The 27,305-nt window shown below is 38.7% G+C and overlaps 1 protein-coding gene across 5 annotated transcripts in view; it reads right to left on the reverse strand.

The window, feature by feature from the left end:
• Positions 1 to 3,010: 3,010 nt before the first annotated feature.
• The window catches only part of MPP7 (membrane palmitoylated protein 7), an 86,659-nt gene continuing 62,364 nt past the window's right edge, over positions 3,011 to 27,305 (reverse strand). For 4 of the 5 annotated variants that reach the window (XM_033166062.1, XM_033166063.1, XM_033166060.1 and 1 more), the window contains 7 exons: positions 23,141 to 23,170; positions 17,169 to 17,339; positions 10,404 to 10,484; positions 8,802 to 8,895; positions 7,729 to 7,837; positions 7,046 to 7,189; positions 3,011 to 4,938 (listed from right to left, as the gene is read on the reverse strand). In XM_033166062.1, the coding sequence (XP_033021953.1) occupies positions 4,759 to 4,938; positions 7,046 to 7,189; positions 7,729 to 7,837; positions 8,802 to 8,895; positions 10,404 to 10,484; positions 17,169 to 17,339; positions 23,141 to 23,170 (809 nt within the window). In that variant the 3' untranslated portion in view covers positions 3,011 to 4,758. The remainder of the gene's footprint in view (positions 4,939 to 7,045; positions 7,190 to 7,728; positions 7,838 to 8,801; positions 8,896 to 10,403; positions 10,485 to 17,168; positions 17,340 to 23,140; positions 23,171 to 27,305) is intronic. The other variant, XM_033166064.1, reaches the window with a different exon arrangement.

The raw sequence follows: 27,305 nt of genomic DNA on the forward strand, positions 1-27,305 counted from the left end.
TTGCCTAATAATGGCTAAAGGTCACCCAGTGTGTTTCATGATATGAGTGGTCTCATATTAATAACATTATTGTTGTTACTATTTATTAAATTTATGTATTCATCCAAAGATTCCAGGGCATCTCCGAAGATACTAGTTCTTCTGAATATGGTGTTAACAATATCAGCTATTTCTTAGTCACGTCAAACCAGCTCAATCTGGGCAGGAAAATAAAAGATAATTTGGTGCCTCTTGGAGTCCTTTAACCCTTTTGTGTGAGTAAAAATTAGCATGCTTTTAGCTTGGCTGTCACACAGGCAAAATAATTTCAATTCTTGGCAGGTTCACATTCCTTTGTATCTGGCCTACATAAAGTATCACCAAGTGGGCAAAGAAGCCTTTTTAGTTGAACAATTGCATTAATCTCTTGGGTGGGTGAGGGGTATAATCTTAACCTGAGTTTGTAAAGTTGTTTTGCAACCTGGGTTCCATCAGACTCCCAGCTCCAGCAACATAAGGAAAGGCAGTGTTTGGAAATACACAGTTCTAAGCTTCCTGAGATGTGTGAATGTTCCACTTGTGTAGAACATATATCTTTCTCCACCTATAACTTCACTGCTACACTGCACAGGAAAATGCTATACCCATTCAATTAGGCAAGAAAGAAACTCTTGTAGGCATGCTTTTCCAAGGAAACAAAAATATCTACAGTCCTAACTGCACTTGGAAAAAGTTTTGTGGGTGCCCACATGCATGCAATTGACTAAGCGGTAAAGTATTTACTTGGAGTAACAGACTTGTTAAGTCAGAGTCATTGTGACATAGTAAAAGTTTTGTTTTCTATGTAGCAAATTAAAAAAAGAAGAAGTATGTTGTTTAGCTCAGTAAATCCATCCTAAGAAGTCAACATGCTGACTTAACTAAACACCTTAACAAGAAAATGTGATCAATGTATTATCAACATATACCCAGTTTTAGGCAGTTATCCAAATACCGGTACATTTTGTCTCCCCTTCTAGGATGATAGAAATAATTATTGTATTTGTTTAAAAACCAATAAAAATTGTTGTTCTTGTTTTTAAAAAAAGAAACCACAAAACTGTCACCTATTCTAGAATCTCTAGACACCTTATTGTAAAGGAAAACTTATTCAAAGATTATAAATTAATTTCAAGGAGCTCTCCCATTGTAAGAAGGCTACTTTTCCCCCTTTTGCTGTGACACATTAGAACACAGACATTGCTGCCTTAATTATGAAAATCTGCCTATAATTTTTCTATCTTAGCTTATTAATCAACTTATTCAAGTATGCAATTCAAATTATTCAAAGCACAGTAGCATGCAACAAGGAGAAATACTTTGCACCAGTGGCACATGAATCCAATGCATGCAAGACAAGCTATGGGCTTTCAGGAAGTGGTAGAGGGGGAAAATGGACTTTAGGGTTCATCTTTAAACCCCTAGAGGTTTTCCAGAAGGAAAGTCTACTCTAAATCAAGTGAAGGCTTCTAAGGTGCAGATGTTTAGAGCTGATTGTGAATATGCCATCATAGGGTGTGTGGTGACACCATTAGTATGGAAAGCTCCCCAGAATATGCACTGTGCAAGGAGAAACTTGCTGGTTTGCTGTTAAACTCACATGTTGTAATATGTTGCTTTTATTTTGTCATTATAATAATTTCATCACTTGTAAAATGAGGACAGAACCTTGAGCAATTTGTTTACATAGTCACATCTGAATTAGGGGTCATTTGTATTCTTAATATTTGCTCTGTGTGCAGATGCAGGCAATTACAAGACACAGAAGAAAATGTTAAATCTCTGGACAAGTTAAATATTTGGGTCCTAATCATAAAATCATATACTGGGGTACAGGCCCATTGACTAGTATGCTTCAACAAAATAATTGTTTTCTACAGCAAAATCATGGCTTAAGTTAGTTCGTTAAGTTAGTTCGATCAGTTATGCTACTTGTTTGAATGTGATAATGGTAACACAAAATAAAAAATAAAAAATCCTTCCAGTAGCACCTTAGAGACGAACTAAGTTTGTTTTTGGTATGAGCTTTCGTGTGCCTGTACTGTATCTGAAGAAGTGTGCATGCACACGAAAGCTCCTACCAAGAACAAACTTAGTTGGTCTCTAAGGTGCTACTGGAAGGATTTTTTTTTATTTTTTATTTTGTTTTAACTATGGCAGACCAACATGGCTACCTACCTGTATAATGGTAACAGATATTGCAAGCACAATTCAATTTTTTTTAAGATGATAGATTTGAGTTCCTTATTTTAAAAAAAGAAGCTTTCCCACAGTACATTTTGTCAATAATTTATTGATTTAAGATTGATAAAGTTCAGGCACATCATCTGTAAGTGAACTGATGACAACTTCAAGTATTGCTCTGAATCCAATAGTATAAAAAACTTTTAACATTTGTTTTACAATGACAAAACAGCAAAAATACAATATTTATATTTAAAACCATAAAACCATTGTACTCAAACCCATGCTGTACAATTTTAAAAGGCTGAAAAAGTCAGTTTCACTTTGAGCCAAAAATTGACTTATGTTTTTCTGAACTATACCCATGCTATGTGTATGATCCAAGGCTCCACACAGTTTCAAGTGTGCAAACATAGAACATGCCTCAGCATTGGAGAGGACAGGCAGCTCCTACCTATGCAAAGCTCCAGGAACACTAGAGCTTTTTGGATCATGCTATTATTAAAACAAAGGTGTCCAAGGTCACTGCAGACTCAGTTGCTGCTTCAAAGCTAGTAAACTCAAAGGATAGTAAATTCTCTCTTGACAAAAAGAACATGGGAAGCTTACAAAGATTAATAGTCTCAATTATTGCCAGTAAGAGCACAGTGCCGAAATGCTGTCTTTGGAGTGACAATCAGGATGAAAGGGAGAGAGTTTCCTCTCAAACCAGCATTCTGGGCTGTCACAACATTTCAAACCTATATGCCCAATTTTTCCTTGTTTTCAAGAAAAAATATATGGTAAGAATAGTCTCACAAACTATAGCTGACAAACAGGACAAATGTATTTCTAAACAAGTGTTTTGATCCTCTCATATACAAAATGTAGATATTGACAGATACCCAGCATTCTTGGCACTGGCTCTTGCAGTACGCACTGAATGTCAAAGATACACAATGCCAAACAAACAACCACAGTGATTTATTTAAAGCAGTACTGAAACACAGCCGGTGGTGTGGGGTTGAAATCCAGTGCAGTATTTTTCATGCAATTAATTGGTGCTGAAGTACAACCATAGATCACCAAAAACAGTAAAACCTGAGACACTCAACATTACATGATGGATGTTCAGGGCCAGGCTACATGCGTCACCCTAGCACAAATGTTTCCAAAAGATGATATTTTGGTTGTTGGCACTTCCCTTGTATTACACAATTTTAAAACATGAATGCAATGAACCAAAAAACCAACCATCTATTTAGACTACATTTGCAAAGACCTGGTGGTTTATCTGTATCTAAACTAAAACATTTACATGGAATGTTGTGTTTATAAAGCCAGTGTTTCAAATCACAGACACCTAGGGATCTGTTTAATAAATGATCACATTGACAAGAAATGCAAAAAAATTAATATATCCCTTCTCACCCCTTTTCATAAATATATATAGTCTCACTAAATTCTTTTGCCTTTAAATAAGACAGCTAACCCTTTTATACATTAACATAAAATAACTGGACTTCCTGTTTGCATACTAAGCCTCTGATACATCACTGTCACGTATAAATTGGAAAGGCAAATTCACTTGAACACAATAAGTATTTCTCTTTTCATCTACTAATAAACTTTGTGTCAAGAGGAAATCAAGAAGAAGCAAAAAATAAAATAAAAAACACTTTCTTCATTCCAGAAAACACAGCTCTGGGTCAGTGTAAAATGAGAATGATCCACTAGTTTTAATTACAAATTTTCAAATAAAAAAATAGCTTCTCAAAGACTGTTTTAGAAAGGTTTATAATTAAAACAATGAAGCACTTATATAAATAAAATCCATTTACCCAACTGTCTCTTTCCCAAAGAATAACCCTCCACCCTGTTATCTTTGTTAGAATTACCCCAATCTAAGCTTTGATGCATTGCTTTGAATACTACCCAAGGGTAATCTACAAATACTCAAGATGCAGAGCAATATTATTGCTTATTGAAAAGATCCAAGAAAGTTTTTCCACCAACATATCGGTAAATAAAATTTGCTGTTGTGGTAAAAGTCAGTCTGGATGTGGAAGACAATACTCAGCACACACACAAAATTCGGACTGAATGTAAGCAAGTTCAAATATTTGTATTTGAGTTAAAGAAATGATAGCCACTTTTGCATCTCCCCGTTTGAAAAATTTCAAGTGCTAACTATCATCCAGGTCTGAAAGTAGCAAAATTGGAAGCTACTTAAACACTGATATCAGACCTTAAGACTTTTTAATATCAAAGCTCAGCTTAAAGGATATGTCACACTGGAGTGATGAAATGTGGTATCGTAATAGCTGAAGATTCACTTCAAAAACCAGTAAATTGAATCTGGTAAAAAATAAGGCTTCACTGTGATATTTTGCCTCCGAACCCCTATTCCAAACAGGAAGGTTTACACACAGAAAAATAAGATCAACATTCCACTGCACCACGTTTGTAAATGCACCAGTTTGCCAAAGCTAGAAAAGCTTCCCACCAACAAAATGTCCATTTAGATCCAACTAAGTACCTTATTAAAATATTATGAAACATTTTATTTGTTTAGTGTTATGAATGCACCCAACTGACTGGAACCCAAAAGGTGTCTCGCTCCAGTCTGTCAAAGGTTGTTTTCAACTCATTGTAAGCTGTAGTAAGATCATCATTTACTATAACTTTGTCAAAAAGGTGGCTGTATTGGCTTTCCATAATTTGTGCTGATTTAATCATTTCTTGAAAGTCTTCCTCCTAAAATAAAGAGAAGTAGTCATTCAAGAGGAAAAGCAAAACAAGTTACAAATCTGCCGAACTCGGAGTTAACAAGGAATCAAGTTTTATGGCCTGGTTCCAATGATCTTGCTGTGTGAGTAGAAGGCATTTCCATTTGTGCTGGGGGAAGCTGCCAATTTCCTGAATCCCCCTGCAAACTATTCTGAAGAGTCCCCTGATCCTCAGCAGCCACCGGGGGGGGGGGGATCTGTGACCCTCCTGCATATGTAGACATGCTAGCATACCAGGATTTTGGATCAAAGCCTATGCTTAGCTAATAGTTCATAAAAGAGTGAATTAAAAATTGTATGTTCTTTATTACAAAATTCACACAAGCCTTCGTTTCAAACCATTTTGTTATTGTATTAAAACTTTATTTTGCCCAGCAATTTACAAATCCTTCCTCTTAATCCGCATATCAGCATTATTAGTCACTAACTGATAATTAAAGAAATGTCTCTGTGCTAGAAAAAGTACTGGAAAAATGTTTTTAAGCTATTTACATTAATGATGTACTGATCAACTACATTACCTAAGACTCTGCCTGCTATTAGCAAGGGATTTACTAGAACACAGTCTGTATTTTTGAAAGTTTGGTAAAAATCCAAAAGAATCGTTCCTTTCAGATTCCTGGGTCTTACTAGGGCTCATTCAGTAGGTTTATGCTCATGTTTTTGGAAACATCGAATGTAACTACATAAAATTAAGACAGAAAATCCTAAGAAGAGCAATTCCCCAGGACTGTGTTATACTTTTACAAATTAAGAAACTATTTGTGTATTTAATAGTCTTGCGAAGTCTCACTAGCCTGATTATTCCAAATTCATGTATTTTCAAAATACCAACATTTACAACAATCTTGTCAGAAACAAATTGACAATATCTGCAGTTGGCATCCTTGCTAGGCATTCACACTGTTACACATACTCCTTTCCAACAACCTCCACAGGATTCAATCCTGAAAGACATTCCTGCTTGCATTCACATGATATTGCTGGACATGGAGGCTGTACATCAATACATTTATTAAACATTCTTTGCCTTTTCTTGTCAGCCACACTTATTCCTATAGTTTAGGTGCATATCTGGAGCGAAACTAAATCTAAATCTACAGAAACCTGATACAATTATAATTGGCCAAACTTGTGACTCACACAACTTGCAGTGGCAGCTAAAAATAATGCTGAAGGAGAGGGGACACACCGTATTTTCCCGTGTATAAGACGCCCCCTATTTTTGGGGACTCCAAATTAAGAAAACACCCCCTGAGCACTACCCATGTATAAGATAAGTCCCAAATTTAAACCTATTTTTTGGGTTAAGAAAACCTAGTCTTATACATGGAAAAATACGGTAACTGCCTCCATCCCTAACATGTTAGGTGTGACACTGTTTCTGTCACTGCCTAAAGGACAGGCCATAAGAACATGACGTGAAGGGAGAAGAGAGAGGGATGTGGTGGTGGTGGTGGTTCTGGAAGTGATGGGCCTGATTCTTTTTTCCAATACTTAAAAAAGGTAATACTGAAAAAAATATAATGTGCATTGTAAACAAGGGTGTTGTCAGGGAACCTGTCAGGGAACCATCAGAGACCAGCAGAGTGGTGCAGAGGCTGTCAAAGGACACAGAGCCCCAGCGCCACGAGGAGAGTGGGACAGCATCCAGCAGAAATGAAAGGCAGGAGGGAAGCCTGGAGGGGAGAGGGCTGGGGGATGTTCCAGAGCCCAGACACTCACCCAGCCAGACTAGCAAGGAAGGAGCAACGACGTTTCCGTCGCCCCAATTACGTAGAGGGGTGAAACGCGAGGAGGGAAGGAGGAGACTGGGGGTACCGAAGTTCTTTTGCTGGGGGTGCTCCAGGAAAGCGCCACTTCCGGGATCTGAGAGTGACTGAGGTTGACGTGAACTCTTGAGCTCTGCACTGTATATACTTGCACAATAAAACCTGTAAATAGACGAACCTAATCCAGCCTCCTTACTCGTGAGAAACCACTACAGAAACCTCACAGGTGTGTAGTCACCTTCACTGACAGACACAACCCCCCTGACACCTTGTCATACTTGCAGGAACACAGAAGTTACTTACTTGAAAAGGCTTGGCAGCACCTTTTTCATCCTTGCTTGAAATTATCTTGGCATTTTTTCTCGTTTCTCGCAAACGCTCAATTGAAGGAGGTTTTATAAAGATGACAAATGGTTTAAATTCTAATGTCCTTAAATGCTTTACTGTCTGGAGGGAAGAAAATGCTAAGTTATGAGCAGCTTGTTTCAAAATTTATTTACTTTGAGTAAGCCAAGTCACCTGGCACTCTCCCGTTTCCATCTGGCACTTCTCTATATTTTTCTCCCTCATCCCCCAGAGCTACTGCTATTAAGCATAATTTATATAGCATTTTAATTGTGCAGAGTAATTTACAATCGTTCATTCAGAAAGATCCTCCATAGTATTTCCTGACATATCAGTCATGTTGTTCATGTATTATAGTTCCATTATATAGGAATGTATGTGAATGAGAGTCCAGTTCTGAACAGGCAGGTGAAAGTTCTCAAGTTAGATTAATTTAGCAAAAATAATTCTGTTTTCACAGTTAATGTGGTAAGCAGGTAGTCTTTTAGCACCCAGGTCCATACTTTCCCCTCTACTAGCAGTTCAGTCCCAAGATTTCAGCTCTCACCCTCCTAAAGTACTGTATCTTATTTGATTCTACAAAGCAGTGCAAATCAGCATTTGGTTACCAATAGAAAAACAAAATGTTGTTGTTTACTTACATGAGGTTGCACATCCAACAAACAAACTTTATTTTTAGCCAGAACAGATCTAACTGAATCTATGCTCGTTCCATAGTAATTGTTTTTATATTCCCCATATTCAATAAACCTGTAATTGAAAAACATTAATGAATGTTTCCTTTAAAGACTCCCCAAACTTAGCATTATACAGAGATGATTTACACAATCCAGTTCTTTTCACTTCTATGTGAGTCTATTACAGATTTTTTGCTTTGAGATTACACACACCACACACACACACACACACACACTTTTACTTCACTGACACAGAGCACAAGACCTAGAGAACAAGCAACCCACTAAAGTTTTTTATCATCCTCATTTGAAACTAATGAAGTAAAAACATACATAATCTAAACAATAGAAGCTATTAAACGCTATTTCCACATCTGACCTGTTTTGTCACACGAATAAATAGAATCATAGAATTATATACTTGGAAGGCACCATGAGTGTAATCTAGTCCAATTGTTCAATGTAACTTCTTATATAGAAAGAATACATTTGGGGGGAGGGGTGTGTAACATTATCTTATGTAACACTGCATCAGCTTAATACTGAACAAGTTTGCAAACTTGAGTGTCAGTAAGGCTCTTCCCTCTTCATTTCACCCATACCCTCAGCACAGGAGCAGAAGTCACTTTTGAAGTTAATAAAAACATTTCAGAAGTGGTCTCAAAGATAGAACAGGAGATCTGCTGTCTAGAACTGCTACTATGTTCATATGGATTATAATCATAGTTGAGGGCAACAGTATATGTAATTGTATTGTTCCCATTAGTGGCAATTAATTTTTCCCATTAGTGGTCAGCAGCAGTTGTCAGTTAATGTGCAAATAAGTGGTTTAGGCAAGCCAACAGATCACGGGTAGGGAAGTAAGCAGATATTTAAGAGAAACTGAATACACATTGCTGCCCCCCTCCAATTCAAATCAAATTTGTTTTAATATGAATATTTAGAAGAGGAAGCATCTTCCATTTATAAATTGATGTCTAGCCACAAAATGACAAAAAAACCATTGTTATGACAAAAGTTCTTTCTTTCCCACATACTTGTTGTTCTGTACATCTGTCTCAAACAGGTGCTTGGAAATAAAAATGTACTCAATGCCATCACTTTCTTGGCTTCTTCTTGGTCTTGTTGTGTCTGGTTTTATTGAGAAAGAAACAAGAAACAGTTTACAAATGAACAAACAAAACCAGAAAACCAACAGAAGTCTTTTCTCTTTGATCACAGAATCATAGAATTGTAGAGCTTGAAGGGACCACAAGGATTATCTAGTCCAACCCCCTGCAATGCAAGAATCTTCTGCACAACGTGGAACTCAAACCCATGACCCTGAGATTAAGAGTCTCATGCTATCAGCTTGATGTTAATTACAAAGACATTGTTGCAATGTGAGTGGATGGCATTCAAACCTGGGGGGGGGGGAATTAAACACAAAAGCTCCTCCCTCCTCTGACCAAGATCAGGAATTGGCTTAGGTTCCATGCATTCTCTCCTCATTCGTGTTCCCTTCATAACATACAGAAGTGTTCCCAGAGTTTTTGAAAGCAACCCAGGATATCAAATCACCTTTCTCTAGTGGTTTCAGTATTCAGAAGGACATTTGAGAAAGCATGTGTGTCCAAGGCCATTATTGATCTCATCACACAGAATTAAAGAATTCAGTTTTCGGACATCCAAGTAGATATATCTTTGTTGCAATTCCTGAAAATAGTTTTTAACACTACATCCTAAAAATTAGAACGTTTGCAAGACTTTGTGCCAATACTGCTTATTCTTTTTTGTAACATCTGAGCAATATACCCAATAAAAACTGTCACATTAAAGCACTGGTATTATACATGTGCTGTACCCCCCCCCCCATTTCATTCATAAAATTTTGTGAGAGTTTCAATAAGCTTTCAAGTTATATTGAAAACAAGTGCTTTAATCCCTGCTTCAATAGTTCCTTATTTACTTCCTGTGCTACTGAATTCAGTGTTTCACTTTTCACTATAGATAACTTTATTTTAGATTTTCTCAACAGTTAGAGCAGACTCAGGCCTTGCTCAGATGCAACAACAAGGCTTGTTTTGAGCCTTAAGCCTGCATGCTCCCTTCCCTACCCCTAAAATAATTAAAATACTCATTCCTGTCCATCAGCTGCATCAACACTTAGCAAATGAGTGGCTTGCTCAAATTTGTTAACACAGCAAGGGTATCAAATATGGATCAGTTCTAGTCATCCCTTGGAATGGTTTTGCCTCTGCTCTAGCAAGTTGGGAAGTGATGTGGAAGCACCAAGTCAGCATTAAAGGTGCAGATGGGAGTGCAAACCTGACTATGGTGTAACAGGCCCCTGGGCCACTCCAATTCTGTCCAGTAGGGCCACAAATCCCTACTCTCTGTGCCATTTGCGACACAACTTCTACAGGTTGGACAAAGCTCCACAATGTTGGAATAGTACCTTCCCCATCTCTCACAGAGATTTTAACTGAGAGTTTTTATGTTCTAAAGTGTTTAGCAACAGACAGCAAGAAAAAAGCACAACCTTTACATTCTTATTCAAGGTGAGCACTCCTAAAAGGCATACCCTATATGTTCAAACATGTTCACCTTATACCAGATTAAGTAAAACTGAACTGTATACAGAACTGATTGTTACTTACGTGGCACGGTTACACCATAATGCTGAGTATCACTGATTAACAATTTCCGTTTAAGTTCATTCAATCCTACACCCACAGGCCCTGAAAGTTAAAATACATTGTAATCAATTATCCTTTGATTACTATTTCAAGCATACAACACCTTATGATGTGAAATTTAAAAGACACAAGGCCAGAACAAGATGTGTAACTTCAGCACCATCCGCATTCTCTAGGCAGAGATAAAGAGATTGTCCCTACATCAAGTAACTCTCTGTGTATATCATTATCTGGCAAAATAGACAGCAGGTTGTTCATTCTTGTGACCTGTGGGCTTCAGGAACTTGCAGTTCTACATTACCTGGAAAATGAACAACCCGTTGCCAGTTTTGTAAAAGAATGATACACACACAGAGTTACTAAATAGGGTAAATGCTTTCTGGGATAAGATTTATAATGAGCTTAAAAAGGTAATGAAAATTACCTTCACTAAGAAACCAGAGGCATTTCTCTTGAGCATGACCAATGAAGAGATTCCCAGTCAGGACAGAGTATTTTTCATGTATGCCACAACAGCGGCTAGAATTTTATTGGCAAGAACCTGGAAAGGTGAAGAGATCCCAACAGTGGAAGAATGGCAGATGAAGCTAATGGACTACATGGAACTCGCAGAACTGACCGCCAGAATCCGAGACCAGAGGGAGGAGAAGGTGTCACAGGATTGGAAAAAATTCAAAGACTATTTAGTTAAATCTGTAAAATTGAATATTTGAGCAGAGTTAAGCAGAAGAATGGCTTTAGCAAGACTATGTTAATTAAAATTGTTTAGAAGAAATTTCTTTTTGAATGAAGGATTCAATTGTTAGAAAGTATTATAAGATTTTTATGTCTAAGCTATGATTTATTTTTGATTAAATAAGGTTAAGGATATTAAGAAATATGGCAAATGTTAATAGAATAAGATACAAAGCTACCTATAACGTATATATGATTTTGAAGACAGTGGAGGGAACAGGGGAAGTCCCCTGAATAGAGAAGAATGTAATAAGAGAAGTACAAAGATAAGTGTTGGTTAAGGTTAGTATATGTTTTTTCTGTATGTTTGTTTATATTGTTATTGTTATTATTGTGTTATATATTGTGTTTTTATGGTGTTTATGTTTATGTTGATGCTATGTTTGTTCTTTGTTTTATTGGAAAATAATAAAATCTTTATTAAAAAAAAAAGAGTTACTAAATATACAAAAATACGAATCTGACAGAGCAGAGATTATTGGATATACCCAGGAATCATGACTGGATATCCATCTTCCTACCAACATATTTAAGATCCACTATACAGTCATACCTCGTGTTACAAACGCTGCGTGTTGCTTTCGTCATGGGTTATGAACACGCCGAACCCGGAAGTACCGGAATGGGTTACTTCTGGGTTTGGCGGTTGGCACATGCGCAGACATGCAAAATGACGTCATGCGCATGTGGAGAAGGGCTGAATCGCGTCGTGCACATGCACAGACGTGGTGCTTCAGGATGCGGACCTTTCAGGTTACGAATGGGGTTCTGGAACGGATCCCGTTCATAACCAGAGGTACCACTGTACTTTGAATACAGGCAGCAATTTCATGTGACTCTGTTTCATCTTCTTAGCTTTCTCAAGACAAGACACACAAAATTGAAAGGGTGTATTATGTTCAGCCCATCTTCTGCTTAGATGGAAAAGCTGAAAGAGACACTTAAGTGATTAGCATTTCTCTTCTCAGCTCCAGATTATATAATTTGATATATAAGGGGCCAGGGCAGGGTGCAAGCAATTTTTATTTTTTCTGAATAGTTTAATATATTCAGACCCATCACAATTATTAAATATTCAGATCTGACTAGTTGCACCCCAACCCATATGTGCAGTAGAGAAGTACTAATGAAGGCCAAATACTTTTCATTATTTCCAAACTATAGATTCTCCAGAAAAGCCAAGCTGTTGCTGAATTTACACCATGTGCACTTAAGCAAGAAATGGCATGTCAAGTTTCATCCTTGCTTTGCATGAACTATAATTTATTACTGCAGATGAATGTCTAAAATGTAAACAAAATTTGTTGGCGCAGTCTGAAAATTAAAAATGACTGTGAAACTATCAGCATTAGATTTTTGTTCTTGTATTACCATTCTTACAATTATGCATCTCCAGACAACAGTGACTTATATGAAAGTAAATTACAATCTTATCTCTATGGAAATGGAATGGTTACTGGTAGGTTGAAAACTGATTTTTCATGAGCACTAGGAATAAAGCCTTCTATAAAAGTAGTATCAAAGCTCTGCACAGCTATGAAAACATCTGATTTCCACTTATTCATGGTCTTCCTCACAAGGTTTGTTAAACATTCAAGGTATTTGAAAATGATTATTGTATTGTTTTGTTGCTTTGCTGTATTGTTTTGCCTTGAAATCCAACCATTTCAGAAATTTCAACTGAACCAATGCTATATGAACAGTCTTCAGTGCTTTTGAGTAGCTAGATGATGAGCAACCATGGCAAGGCATCTGTAACAGCTTACTTCATCTGATTTTATTTTTGGTCTGAACACCTGTATCTGAAATAAAACTCAGTAAAATTTATGGCTTGGAGCCAAACTTTTTGCTTCACTTTTTGCTTCACAGAAAGAGTTGAGCATACAGAAGAACTACGGTACTCCCATGATTCCAACTCTCCTTCCATTCACAGACCCCAAAATTAGGATCCAAGTCATAATATTTAAACAAATGGTTGGTTCAATCATTTTAACTTTTCATGTAAAGGTCCACTTCAGATTCCTCCCCCCACTACTCTGAATCAAGATTCCCTATTAAGGTATTCTACACAATTTCCTACTTCTCCCTTACCTAGGGATAAAGTGACATACAGGGACCACAGGACTATAATATTAGAATATAAAATAAGCTGAAGAAATTAATCTGCTTTTTTCCCTGACATTCTGCAGAATGTCTTACCCAAATAGATGCTTTTCTTGTATAAACTGATCATCTTTCCTAACATGCCAAGATTAAACCTTTGCACTGAAGTATCAATTGACACATTTCCCAGAAAGGAAATGAGTGTTAAGGGGTTAATTTCAGCCTTCCCTGGGTACCCAACTTGTGTATTAAAAATCTCCAGATGCCTACTACAAACACAATTACTAAGTTTAAATAATTATTTTTGTCCCTTTTGTTCCATACTTGTTGAGGAGATATGATTTTATGGTTTATATGGTTTATATCCAAGGTGCAGCTCAAGCAAGATGTTTGCAAGCCAGGGAAAACCCTCTTGCTGTAAATCCAATACTGGTGTTCCATACTCTGCCTAATCTGTCACCATACTCCTTCTGATTCCCTGCTTCCCTGCAATAAGGGGGGGAGATCACGGCTCATCATTATGTGCTGGAGCAAATGTCAGTCAGGATATGTAATGTTAAATTCAGACCTGCAGCATATGGAGTTCTGCTTGTCTCTTAGACAAAGCACCATTCCGGCTAGTATTCACTTTATTTTGTCAGCTGATCAGTTCCAATGCCCTTCTGAATATCAATACTCTAAACAGTTAATCCATCATAGAATCACAGACTTCTACAGTTGGAAGGGACCACAAGGGTCACCTAGCCCAATCCTATGCAATGCAGGAATCTTTTGTCCAACATGGGGCTCTAACCCACAACCTTGAGATTAAGAGTCTCAAGGTCAAGACTTGAGCTTTCTCCAGTGGGTTAACATACCACCCCATAGCTCAGGGCCCTCTTACCTAAAAATAATGGCTACTTTATTTTAGGGGCCAGAATGCAGCTAAATGTGCATTCACTATCCAAATTATCTACTGGGGTCAACCAAAACTGGTTAGAGCCTCCATCTAGGCCTGTTAGGTGGAAGAGAGAGAGAAAAGGCAGATGGCAGCAAATGTGCGGGAGCTGGGATTAGATAGAAAGGAGAATTGCATCACAAAACAGTGATAGTCTAAGCTCTACATCAAGTTTATATTCTGTGAATTAGAATGCATTTATTTAAAGTAAGTTTAAGTGAAACATCTACTTGGCAGCCAATTATTTTTTAAATAGACTCCAATAATAAATTGTGTTTTCAGTTACTACAGCTGAACATTTTTGCCACAACCAATTATGTGAAAATGTAATTATTTGTCCTTGTATTTCCTGGCACTAACATCAAAATTGTATTTCACACATCGTATTGGATGCAGCTACTAGCATGTCTAAAGCTTTTAAATCTGATCATTTCTACTGTACCTATATTAACAGTGCCAGTTTTTCCACATTTTACCCAAGACATTTTTATGATATTGGCCAGACTTATGCTGCTTCTAATACCAAGAGAAAAACATCAAAATTACTGAAGTCTGCAATAAATTTGTGAGCTGCTTTTGTTACTGTAAAAGCACACTTTCTTCACTTGATTTAGTACCACCAAAATAAAACGAAATTTCTAGATATCCCTCAGAGCCAGCATATGTGATTTGTTATAAAAAGTCTACTTATCACACATTTCACAGAACTCTGTTGATATAGGTGTAAAATCAACTCAAGCATGTTATTACTTGCTGTGTAGAACCCACAATCTCTCGCTCACAGTAGTAGGTGCCTGAACTTGTGCGTTAGAGAATGACAAAGCTGTTTATTAAAAACTGATTTTAAGTGTTCCCTTGGATATGAGCTATATAAAAACAGCAGTTCTACAGTTCATAACAGTCCCTGATAGAGGGTCATATTTCTTCTGGTCTGCAACTTTTTATAATGGAAGAAATTCTGCTAATGAAATATTGGCCTATATACTACTGCAAAAGAAACTAAAATGTAGTGCAACAAGTATAAGGACAATTTATAATTGTTGGATTTTAAATGGAGTATATTGGAAAATATTTCTAAAAGGCTTTTATAAGACCTCTAAATTGGTTATCAAGTGTTGAGATTGCTGACTAGATCCAAAGACCACAACCCCACCCTAATTTATGTTCTGGACTAGCGGTCAGCTGGACCATATTTTGAAAAAAAAAATGAACGAATTCCTATGCCCCACAAATAACCCAGAGATACATTTTAAATGACACATTCTACTCATGTAAAAACACGCTAATTCCTGAACTGTCTGCGGGTCACATTTAGAAGGCGACTGGGCTGCATCCAGCCCCTGGGCCTTAGTTTGGGGACCCCTGTTCTGGACCATATCTTAAGTTTCTGCAAGTGACCAGTCCTGAGCATATGATGGAATTAACTGCTGAGGTAATATAGGAATCACCCAACACAAGAACAGAACCGAACAGAACACTGCTTGGGCTACCCTGCAACTATAGTCAACTACTAGTCCACATTGGCCCCACTTATTTTTTATAAAACACAGTTAACGAAGACTAGGAATCTGTTTGGAAGAAAAGGGTAGCTTGTTTATGTAACACATTAGCAAACAATGTTTGGTATATTGATTGCTTCAAAGTTATATTCCTTAGCTTCATAATTGATGTAATAGGTTTTTTATTGGCTACTGGCAAATAATAAAACTCTGACAAGTTTACCCTGGAGTCAAATAGAATAGTACTCTAAAGCAAATGGAAGCAAAACTGATGAAATCTGCTGTGGCTATGTGTCAAACACTTAATAATAATAATAGTCTTGCACCATGACTGCAGATCTGCTTGTGATTAGCTATCCCTACAGTGTGATGAGATTTAAGAGCACAGGAAAAGAGGAGCTAGCTAGCTAAATAAATGTCTTGTGAACCATCTCAAGGTGTTTGTTGACTATGAATACAAGTTGACTATTTGTTGACTATGACCTGAATACCAGTTGGCAGGAATTATGACTTGGGAGAATGCTATTGCACTCATGTCCTGCTTGTGGGCTTCCCATAGGTATGTGATTGGCCACTGTGAGAACAAGGTGCTGGACTAGGTGAGCCTTGGTCTGAGTCAGCAGGGCTCTTCTTATGTTGTCTTTTTGAGACAGGTAAAATAAAGCCGAATAAAGCTTATAATGCCTCCCCCTCTGCAGTGTAATTCACCCAACCGGGCAAGATTTTGAATTTAAGTGCTCGGCAAAGAGGAGCTCAGAATCCTTAACTAAGAATGGAAACACATTACATCTGCATGATAGGGAGAGAAACTTTACAGAAAGGCTGTAAGTTAAACATGGGTAGAACTCCAGCTACTTCTTTTCCATGTGGGAAAACAATGTACCTGTATGTGGCTGAAAAGCGATGAAAATCATATTTTCAGCAGGTGAATGCACAGGCTGTCAGGCCTGGAAAAAGAATGATGGAAGCTGTAAAGACAGACGTTCACTCTCTCTGCTTCTGGGCCTCACATACTGAGGAGAGCCTTCTCATATCCTACTTGCTTTCAGGCCCAGGATAAATATGGTGAATATTCATGCAATCTGGCCAATATGGCTAGGTGGACTTGAAACAAGTCCATGAGACTTTCATGCTGGATGCTTACTCTAGAACCATTGTGCTGGGGCACCTCTGAACTATTCAGCTATCAGCTTTCTGAGGGTCACATGCCAGTGGTGGACGAGGCCAGAGGTAAAAGAGCAACTAATGTACATTTTTATCTTTGTACAGGACCTGCCTGCCCTTGTGGTTCCTCATACTTGAATATGAAACATCTGATTCCACATGAGCCTCTTGAGCATTTCAGGTTGCTTTGGCATATGATTTTTAAAGTTCAAAAAGATATCATGAAAAACAAAAGTTTAGTCTTTATTTAAACAACCTAGGTTCCTTATTCAAATAATTAAAACTTACCAACCAAGACAACAAGTCTGTATTTCTCATTGGGCTGTCGTCTATACTTTGCTACTTCTTCATAAGTTGGGACATCTGCTGTATCGTACTGATCACTCTTCTTGCATTCGTACATAGTCTTGTTTGTTTTTCTATCTTTTCTGCTGAGACGAAAACTCCTCCTAAAACCAGCTGTAGTTACAAGATTTAAAAAAAGAAGCAGAAGCAGGGGTTACTGTCATCAGCCTAGCCAGTAGTCCATCTGCAACAAACACTCCTCCATATGGGCTTTTGTTACTTAGTAATTTTTCTTCCTTGTATCTTGAAGGAATAAATTCAAAGTCCAAATTGTTTTCCATATATATTTGATTAGGCTCATGCAAGGGCATATGGGAGCCATATGGAGTGAAATTTGACGTCTTTTTAATCTCCGTTGTTTAGTGTTTACTTTTGAAGTTTCCCTAAGTTTATAGATAGAATTGTGGCCTAAACACATTACAAATTTATTTTTATTCAAAAGGTGCCAATTTCAAAGTGTATGGGCTGCTGGTGAAAATTAGGAATGATGTGTTTTTTTAAAAAAAACATATTGGTATAGCAGGCTAGATCTCTGTTAAGCACTGAGAATAGGAATATGGGGGAAAGTCACATTTGTAATACAGACTTGCAAAATTTGCTGATATCCCCACCCCCAAAATACTGGTAATTACCCCAACTCTCAGATACTGATAATTTTAATAAGTGCTTGCAGAATCAACAGAAGACACTCATTCTTTATCTAAATATGTTCCCCAGCTGAGATCATATATTTGACATCCACATTGGTTCAAAGTAAGTCAACAACAGCGATGAATGTTTCTAAAAACCTATTAGTAGTTTCACAGTCCTGAATTACATTAAAAAATCAATTTTAATCATTGCAACACCAATATGCTTTGTTCTGATAACAAATACATCATTAAATGGGGCATAAGATTAAATATAATTAAGGGGAGAAACAGTCAATATATTAGACGACATAGCTCAGCCAGTCTACAGTTGTGTTTGTCACTTGAGTCAGGTGTTCTACTCTGACCAATCCAGGACAGGCTTCTTATGATGGGAAATAGATCTCATGCCTCCTTGCCTGCTGAGACAGATCTTCACTGAGTTGTTGCTTGTCCTTACCAAGATCTGTTTGCCTTTTATGTTGCCTAGAAAAGCCCAACGTATCAGTATGATCGCTTTCAATTCAAGCCACTGGAAACTTCTTTACATTTTGATACTTTGCATCCTCTGGTGCACTACTACTGGTATGACCAGAACCTTCATAAACACCATGGGAGCAACAGTGAGACAAAATGGTAGTGCTCGGAATCAATAGTGACAGCTTATAATAGAACCACAGGAATGTCTTGTCCCTTAAATGAATGGATCACACAGATAAACATCTAAGAATTCTATCACTCCCACCCTGAACTCCAGTCACAACTGTATCCCAGCATGCTGATCTGCCAGAGAATACTTCTGATGTGCTGCTGTAGATCAGAGCTAGAAATTAAAAGATAACTGAATGCAGGAATAATTCTGAATCACTACAGCCAGCCGTACACCTGAATAGGCAAAACTTTAATGCTGTGATTGTTGGATGAAGGGTGGTACACAAATTTAATAAACAAACAAACAAACAAACAACAACAACAACAACAAAGAATAGAAATGCAAGGGAAATGCAAAGGAAAGTCATTTTAAAAACTCATCAGAGTAGTTGTTGAAATGAGAGGTGTATGAAGAGATGACAGTAATAGTGTTTCTGCCTTTGCACTGAGGACTCCCTTTCCCAAACAACTTGGGAACAATCCTTGATGTGTGCCAGGCAAGAGGAAAAGGTGATGATGAGAATGATTCTTTGTAAATGTCCCACCCCTGGCAAAACAACAACACTTGAGAAGAAGCAGGGGAAAGGTGGTGGTGGTGGTGGTGGTAGTAGTAGTAGTAATACTTATGCACTTGCTCACTCATAAAAAAGAACCAGGAAAAATGTGATAATTATTATCACCATCAATATGAAGCCTCTGCACTGCCCTCACCCAAACAACTTTGGAACATCCCCATTATAGGGTATGCAGCAGAAACAACAAATGGTTGGCATAACCTTCCCCACCCCCACCCCCCAGTATTCTACTGAGGCATCTATCAAGCAGCCACCCACTCTACATTCCAACAGGCAGCAAAACAAACAGAGCAGCAATGGGAAGGACCCCCAGATTTCATCTCCCACATTTTCGAAGAATTTCTAAAGCAGCTGCCTGCCAACTGCTCTATATGGATCGCAGGAAGCAAAGTGAAACAAATAGAGCAGCAACCGGGTGGATCCAAGGACTAGGATATGACAGGAGCAGGAAAGGGGCACTAAAGGGGAAGAGCAGCTCTTTGGAGTCCCAAGTTTTCCCACTGCCTGGTGTCCAAACAGCTCACTTATCAATCACAGCTCTGACCTCACCCACTGACTAATCATTTCACAGAAATTACCAGTACTTAGAAGGGTACCTGCACACTTTGATTCTAACTTTTTCCTAGGAGGGGTAGAGACATGTACTTTTGAAAAAGAAAGCTGGGGGCACCAAATAAGACCTTCACTGGTTCCATTGTGCTTATGGCAACCTGGTAGCTCCTTCCAATAGAGGAGCCAGCTTCGCAAGCTAACCCTGTTTCCTGCTGGTGATAGAGGCACTCCTGGAATGCCCTCCTTACTCTACAAGAGAATAGCTGCTGCTCATGGTTTAGGCTCCCCTCTAGATCTAAAGTACTTACCTGAGGAAAAGCAAAAACTTTCCTCTGTTTTTAAATGTATTTTAAATCTTTTGTTGGAAGTCGCCCAGAGTGGCTGAGGAAACCCAGCCAGATGGGTGAGGTTAAATAAATAAATAAATATTATTATGTTCCACAGATCATCAGTGAAAGGTACTGAAAATTAAAAAAATTAGCAAACACTGTACAGGACTTCCCACCCCCTAATGCTAATGCCCTGTTCCTGGTCAGGTTAAAGTGTTAGAATATTCCAAGTGCAATCAGTCACCTTAGAAATGCTACACACTGAACGTGTTCCTAGCAACTAGCTGTAGAAACAAAAGGGAGCAACACCCCCTCTTCTGATAATTGCTCACACCATTTGTCTTGGAGACTAAACTAGTATTTATATTGGGTTTATATAGTTTTTAAGTATGTTAGTAAATAGCTATTTAAATAGTTTTCTCCAAAAGGGTAAAACCAATTATTGTTTTTAATAGTATATAAGTAGTTTACTACCAACAAAATAGTTTAACTACAGAGTTTGAACCATTACGCTACATGAAAATTAGTTCAACTTCTGTCCTTCACTGCTGCCCAGTTAATACCAATCACTGTTTTTCAAAATTGTATGCAATTTTTTCTCTATATACATTGAAGACAACCCTTGAAAGCCATTGATTCCAATAAGTATAATCAGCAAACATCTCACAAAAAGTAGGTATCATATAGACATAAATGGTAAAGCCCTGCCCATAGGCTCACAATCTACAATGATATAATATACATGCTTTGTGTGTCCAATTTAATAGTTTGACATACATTACAGACAAACAGCAAGTTCTCTGTTAAACAAGCACCATATCATTGACTAGCACAGTAAAAACATTGTTAATTATTTCTGGACAACTCCAGTCTGTAGGAAATTAATTTCTGAGGCCACCTTATAACAGTACACCTAATTCCTGACATACAACTAGGGCTTTTAAACAGTTTTTATTCTGTATGTCTGATACCACTATGGTTTCACATTATGAATCCTGGAAATAACATTTCATGAAAACCGAATGAAGCTATAACACATCCACCCCTGTATCCACAGTTAAGAAACTGGGAGTGACCCAATGGTCTCCCCTTCTTCCTCTAACTTTCCAGCACAAGTTTCCTTCCAAGCCTTAGCTGCATTGGCATTCACAAGGTTGCCTTCTACGTAATCTAACGTTTGCTGGCCTGCTTCAGATCCTGGTTGGAATAGTGAAGATCAGTGAACATACTGGGCCAAGAGTGATACCAAACTGAACAGGCTGACTGCAGATAACTCAGGGTATGTAAGTATCACCTAAATGGAGGCTCATAGATACCTGCTGGTAGAGGTATGTAGGAGGAAGGCAAAGGTAGTGATGGAGTTTTCTCCCCCGTCTCATTATCTATGAATTATGGCATACCTCCACACATCCCATGAACTACTTGGAATAATCTTATGATAACTACCTAGTTCCTTGATCTGAAACTTACTGTTATGCAATTTTATTCTGTATGACAAAAGGTATGAGTTAAGGTTGATAATCCATCCTACTCAATTCTACTAAGTTAAAGAAAATATATATTTCAACATAAGAGATCAACTAGCAAGGTCTGACATCGAAGTTGCTAATTTGAATAGTGGCATCAGTGGTACTGCTATTATTTATCAGTCTCCCAACAGCAGTTCCCTGAGTGATGTCAATCATCAAAAACTATTTAAACAAAACAAGAAATCATTAAACAGAATAAAACAACTATAAAACAGAGACAACAAGATTAGAAATCACAGCAATAATCAGTAAGACAGAGAGAGCTCCCAAAATGAATTTCACATAACTAAAATGACCATGCTAAAACCACAGCAGCATGCAAAGATTAAAGAATTAATTATTTCAATTTATAATTACAAACTATTTTAAAATGCCTGGGGAAAATAAATTTAAAAAGTTCTTTGCCTGGCCCCAGAAAGGCATTAAAATGGGTATCAGGTGGGCCTCTCTGGCATTCCACAACCAGAAAGCCTTTTCCCTCATGACTATTCTCTCCACACCTCAGTTTGCAGGGGTACTCAGAGAAGAGTTTCAGATGATTATTTCAAGGCATAGATAAATGTAAGTGGGAACAAAATATAATTCAGCTACTGAGGTGCCAAATCATGAAGGGCTTTAACAGTGAAAGCCATTCTGTTTGGATTGGTAGGCCTCCTGTGGCATGCAAATGTCAGGCATACAGATTTAGTACACAGCTTCTAAAATCTATCTGGAAGCATGGTTACACACAAACCTCTCTACCAGTCCACCCATCTGCAGTGTCACCTTCCCCTTTAATAAAACATGTGACATGGATATATTAATAAATTATGTAGCATGCCCTCAATTAGTTTCCACCTACTCTTGTGCTGCTGATTTACCCTGAGTAGTTCCTGCATCACCATGATCTCAACCTCCTTCCCTATTCTACCCCATTTTATACCCCAATATAGGCAAATTCTTACCAATAATTTGTGTCCTCTTCCCACATCCATCCTTGAAGAATAAAGAAAAACTAATATGGTATGTTCAACTTACAATGGCTCTTGTGTAGCATCTTCTAAGGAATTACCAGTAAACCACTTCAAGAATAGGTGAGCAAAGATGAGCCAGTCCGTGGTATTATTACTTGGCTCATTGACAAGAAAGTAATCCCAGCCACCCAACAGTACTAACTTAATTCCCTGTAAGTCAGCAGTAGCCAACGTGGTACCCTCTAGATGTTATGGACCCACTACATTAAGTCAGAGTGGCCAATGGTCAGGGATGATGAAAATTGTAGCCCACATGTGTCAGGTACCACAATGGCTATCCCTACACTAAGTCACGAGACTACAACTTTCACCATTTCTACCAGCTTAGTCAATGATAAGGGTTGATGGGAGTTGTAGTTCAGTATCATCTGGGGACCCAAGACTGAAGAACACTGTGATAGAAAAATAATGTAGTCAGATGGAATATAGCCAGCCTAACATTTTGTCTAGGACAAGTATTTAAATTTCTTTGCAAATTCTACCCAAGTAAATTATTTCCTCATATTCAAGGTAGCATTTCAATGCATTCTACATTTCAATGTTAGTAACATATTTTGCAGTTAGGATGCAGATCCTTTGTGTCAAATCCAGTGAGCCATTTTTTAATCTAGCAATAGCATGCAGTGATGCCCATTACCTGCAAACTCTGTAGCCATCCAGGAAAAAGCTGAGAAAGAAAGAGAGTCTTTTGTAAGCAACTGCTCACCTATGTGGGCTCCACTGTTGTGACCAGCACATTCAGCTTCCTCTGGATGAAGTGTAAAAGCGTACAGAACAAAAGCCAAGAAATAAAGCAGAATAGTTAGATGCCCAGCCATGAATGCAAAAGAAGAGTTACAACTGCAGAAAGCACAGCATAAAAAGTCTTCAATATGCCACTGCTTAAAAATAAATCACTGTGTTGTTCTGAAGTTGAGCAAGAAATTTTGGAGTACAGCAACATGCATATTTAACTTTTCACCGTTTTATTGCCTTATTCATGACAGAAAATAAAGAAGTGTTTTTAAAAGGTGTTCTACTTTATATTTTAATGTAGGATAAAAAATACAACAGCTGAAACACAAAGGCAAAGTAATCTACAAAGAATATCAGTGGTTTTTGTATTTGGCTCAATGGATCAGACAGAAAGGGTATTTTTAATGAATATAACTTCTTAGGTATAAAATAGTATTGGTGCCTATTTTAATATACCAAATGTCTAACAAACACTTTACAGCTTTTTGGTTTTTATAAATATATTAAAATAGATAACCTATCTAAAGAAATCAATAAGCTGCAACTGTTTAAATGTATGCTGCAAGTGAAAAGTCCCCCAAAGACTGACACCACAGCAGTAAAGCATCTGTCAAGCTGTGTTCCAAAATTGCACCCCTAATGATTGGAAAAGATCCACTTTATTCAGTGCCAAAGTTTGAATTTAAGAAGGATAATCTATTAGAGCCATGCAATAGGACTGACATCATCTTTAGCGCCACGGAAATGTCTTGTATTAACATATCTGCTTTGTTCAGTTATGTTACTTTGCTAACATTCAGAGGTTTTAGCACCCATTCACTCCTGTTCTGCAAACTTAACCCATGTGCAGAAACAGGCAGATCTGTTGTGTTGGGCCCCCCAAAATTCCTGCTATGTGAGGAGAAGGAAAAATACAAAGGAAGAAACCACATCTGACAATGGGATAACACATGTGGATCCCTGTGCCTTACCCCACAGGAATCTTCATGCACACATGCCGGTACTATGCTGTAGGAACTACGTGCAGAAAGCAACATGTTCACACTCTTCTGCTACCACGATTCTCAGGATTGGAACTATTTAGCAACAACAAAGCAACTGGCTGTTATGACTACATATACTGCTATCTATATGGATTATTTTCTAATTGCTTCTAAGTCAGTGATGACCTAGAATACTCAGTTTTTAAGCCATCACTTGCAGCCCAACAGGGAAACTTGCACATGTACCTTCAATTTCCTCTGAGAAGCGCAAAAGGGGGAAAAATAGGATGCAAAGTGATTACATGGACGGAAGACATAATGGAAGAATAAAAGGGAGGAAAAACACCTACCACACTCTACTGTTTCCTCAGCTTAGAACAGCCAAAAGACAAGCAGACATGATTTACATTATATTCAGCACATAATAAAATAGGGAAAACAGAGCTGAGTAATATAAAGAACAGGTTAAGAGCATATCTGCAGAAGTATGATGCACTGCACGTTCAATGTTTTGCTGCCAAAGCCTGTACCCCAATTTATTTTATGGGAGTGGGAAATGACAGAACCTCACTTTCAAAATGTGTAAGGTTTTTTGGTGCATATGCAAAGGCTATGTTCCCCTAACACAGAAAGGTTTGCACCAGCCCTGGGATGAAAAAACAACACATTAACTCGTCATGTTCTGCTTAGCATCATGTGTCACTAGGTTTTCAATTGTAATTTTGAAATGGTTACACTCTTAAGTTGAACTTAAGTTGTCTACGGGTTGCTTTCATCCAGATACTTCCTCTAGCCCAGAGTTTTCCGAACTTTTCATATTGGTGATACACTTTTTAGACATGCATCATTTTGTGATGCAGTACCGTATTTTTCGCTCCATAGCACGCTCCGGACCACAAGACGCACTTAGTTTTTAGAGGAGGAAAACAAGAAAAAAATATTCTGAATAAAATGTTGTACTAAACAACCGTATTTAATGTTAATGGGCATGTGAGGTGGGGCTTACCTGCCTACCCCCCAATATTTTATTAAAGTTGGAAGAGGGAGGGAGGGAAGGAAGGAAGAGAGAGGGAGAACGCACTTTTGTGGGTGCCTGTTGGTGACGCTGTGATGTTGGAACTCCGGAGCAAGAAGGTACTGGTAAAGGAGCCCAGAAGCTCTCTGTGCTTGCTTTACAGAGAGGCAGCAGGAGGGGAGAAAATCACTGTGCCTATTAAAGCTACAGCCCCCACTTTTTTCCTTATTCACTTCCTTTTAGCCTTGCAGAGCCACTTCAGCCAAATGGAACCCTCTGCAAGGCTCATTATACCGCCAATAAAGCACCTCATTAAGAACTGATAACACTGATAACACTCCCGCTTAAGAACAATAGGGTAAAGCTAAGCTGTCAAATCTTCCCTGAAAGGGGATACGAATGTATCGATCTGAAAATAAAACTCTGAACCTTAAGGAAAACTTGTTATGCTTGGGAACCTATTTTTGTCTTTATTCTTGGATACTGTATCTCTGAAATGTATCCCTTCATTCCACTTTTTAAACTTCTGTATCCCAGAGTAGGTAAAAACACACAGATCCATCTGATACAGGAAAAGGGATTTTATTAGTGAACAAATAAAACTAGAGAAGTCAAGAGAATAGCAGAAGTCAAGAAATGCAAATGTTCAGTTCCCCCACCCACACAAAATCCTGTCAGGGGACAACCACATCTTTTGTTTGTAAACAGGACAATCAGGAATACCTCTCCCTTCCGACACCCTATTCCTCCACTTTATTCCCTTCACCTCACCCGGATAACGATATCTGCTCCATTGTCCTTTTGCCAGGTACCCGTAATTTTTTTAAAGGGAGATTTCCTCAGCTTTGTTTTGCCCCCAGGGTCCCAGCCTTTTCTCTGATTGCGACGATCAGGAAACTTTGATGTTTAAAAGGAGTTTAGGCAAAGTGGTGGAGAGCCAGATTGATGCTGCGTCAAACCAGCTCCTCCCCCCCCCCACTTGCGTTACAGAGAGCAGGGATGGCTCTGGCTAGCTGAACGCAAGGGGGGAGCCGGTTTGCTGCCTCTAAACACAAGGTTTTCAAGCCTGTTTTTGTGAACAGAGGTGGTGGGGAGGATCCAGCAGCTTCTCCACTGCCACCCCCCACCCCACCCCACCCCACCCCGCCGAACGCGGTGGAGGGGAGGCAGCAGCGGGGAGAGCAGCAGGAGCTGCTGAATCCACCCCACAACCTCCGTTCCCCAAAACAAGCCTGTTTTTGTGAACGGAGGTGGTGGGGAGGATCCAGCAGCTTCTCCACTGCCATCCCCCACCTCACCCCCCGCCAAACGTGGTGGAGGAGAGGCAGCAGCGGGGAGAGCAGCAGTAGCTGCTGAATCCACCCCGCAACCTCCGTTCCCCAAAACAAGCCTGTTTTGTGAATGGAGGTGGTGGGGAGGATCCAGCAGCATCTCCTCCGCTGCCCACCGTAGCCCGCTGCCTCTCGCAGCTTGCTTGACAGGGAGCCTTCGCTCCATAAGACGCTCCAACTTTCCCCCTTACTTTTATGGAGTAAAAAATACGGTAATTCAGTTTTACTAGCAAACCAGAGGTTAAACTAACCTCTTATAAGAGCACAGGGAGTGTTTGTGTGACACACCTACACATTGCAGCTGACACACTAATGTGTCGTGGCACACAGTTTGGAAAGCTCTGTCTGAGCCCAGAAGTAGGGAACCTGAGGTTCCCAAGATGTTGCTGGACTCTAATTCCCATCAGCCCTAGCCAGTATGGCTAATGGTCATGAAGGATGGGAGCTGTAGCTCAGCGACATATGAGGGCGACAGGCTCCCCACCTCTGCCCTAGTTTATTAGACACAACCCAAAGCTAGCTTACAATGCACTAGAACAAACTTTCTTTGGGCTCATTTCTCTGCCTGCTTGCCCATCAAAGTCTCCCCTCCCATTAAAGACACAACTTCTGCTAGTACCACTTTTATTGCTCCTTGATCAAGCATCATTACGTTACACAGGTAGCTTCTGATGAAATGTCATACTATGGTACAGATATCAGAGCACAACACACACACATCAGTTTTAAAGGGCACAT

The sequence above is a fragment of the Lacerta agilis genome, chromosome 12, assembly GCF_009819535.1.
Source record: "Lacerta agilis isolate rLacAgi1 chromosome 12, rLacAgi1.pri, whole genome shotgun sequence".
Taxonomy (NCBI): Eukaryota; Metazoa; Chordata; class Lepidosauria; order Squamata; family Lacertidae; genus Lacerta; species Lacerta agilis.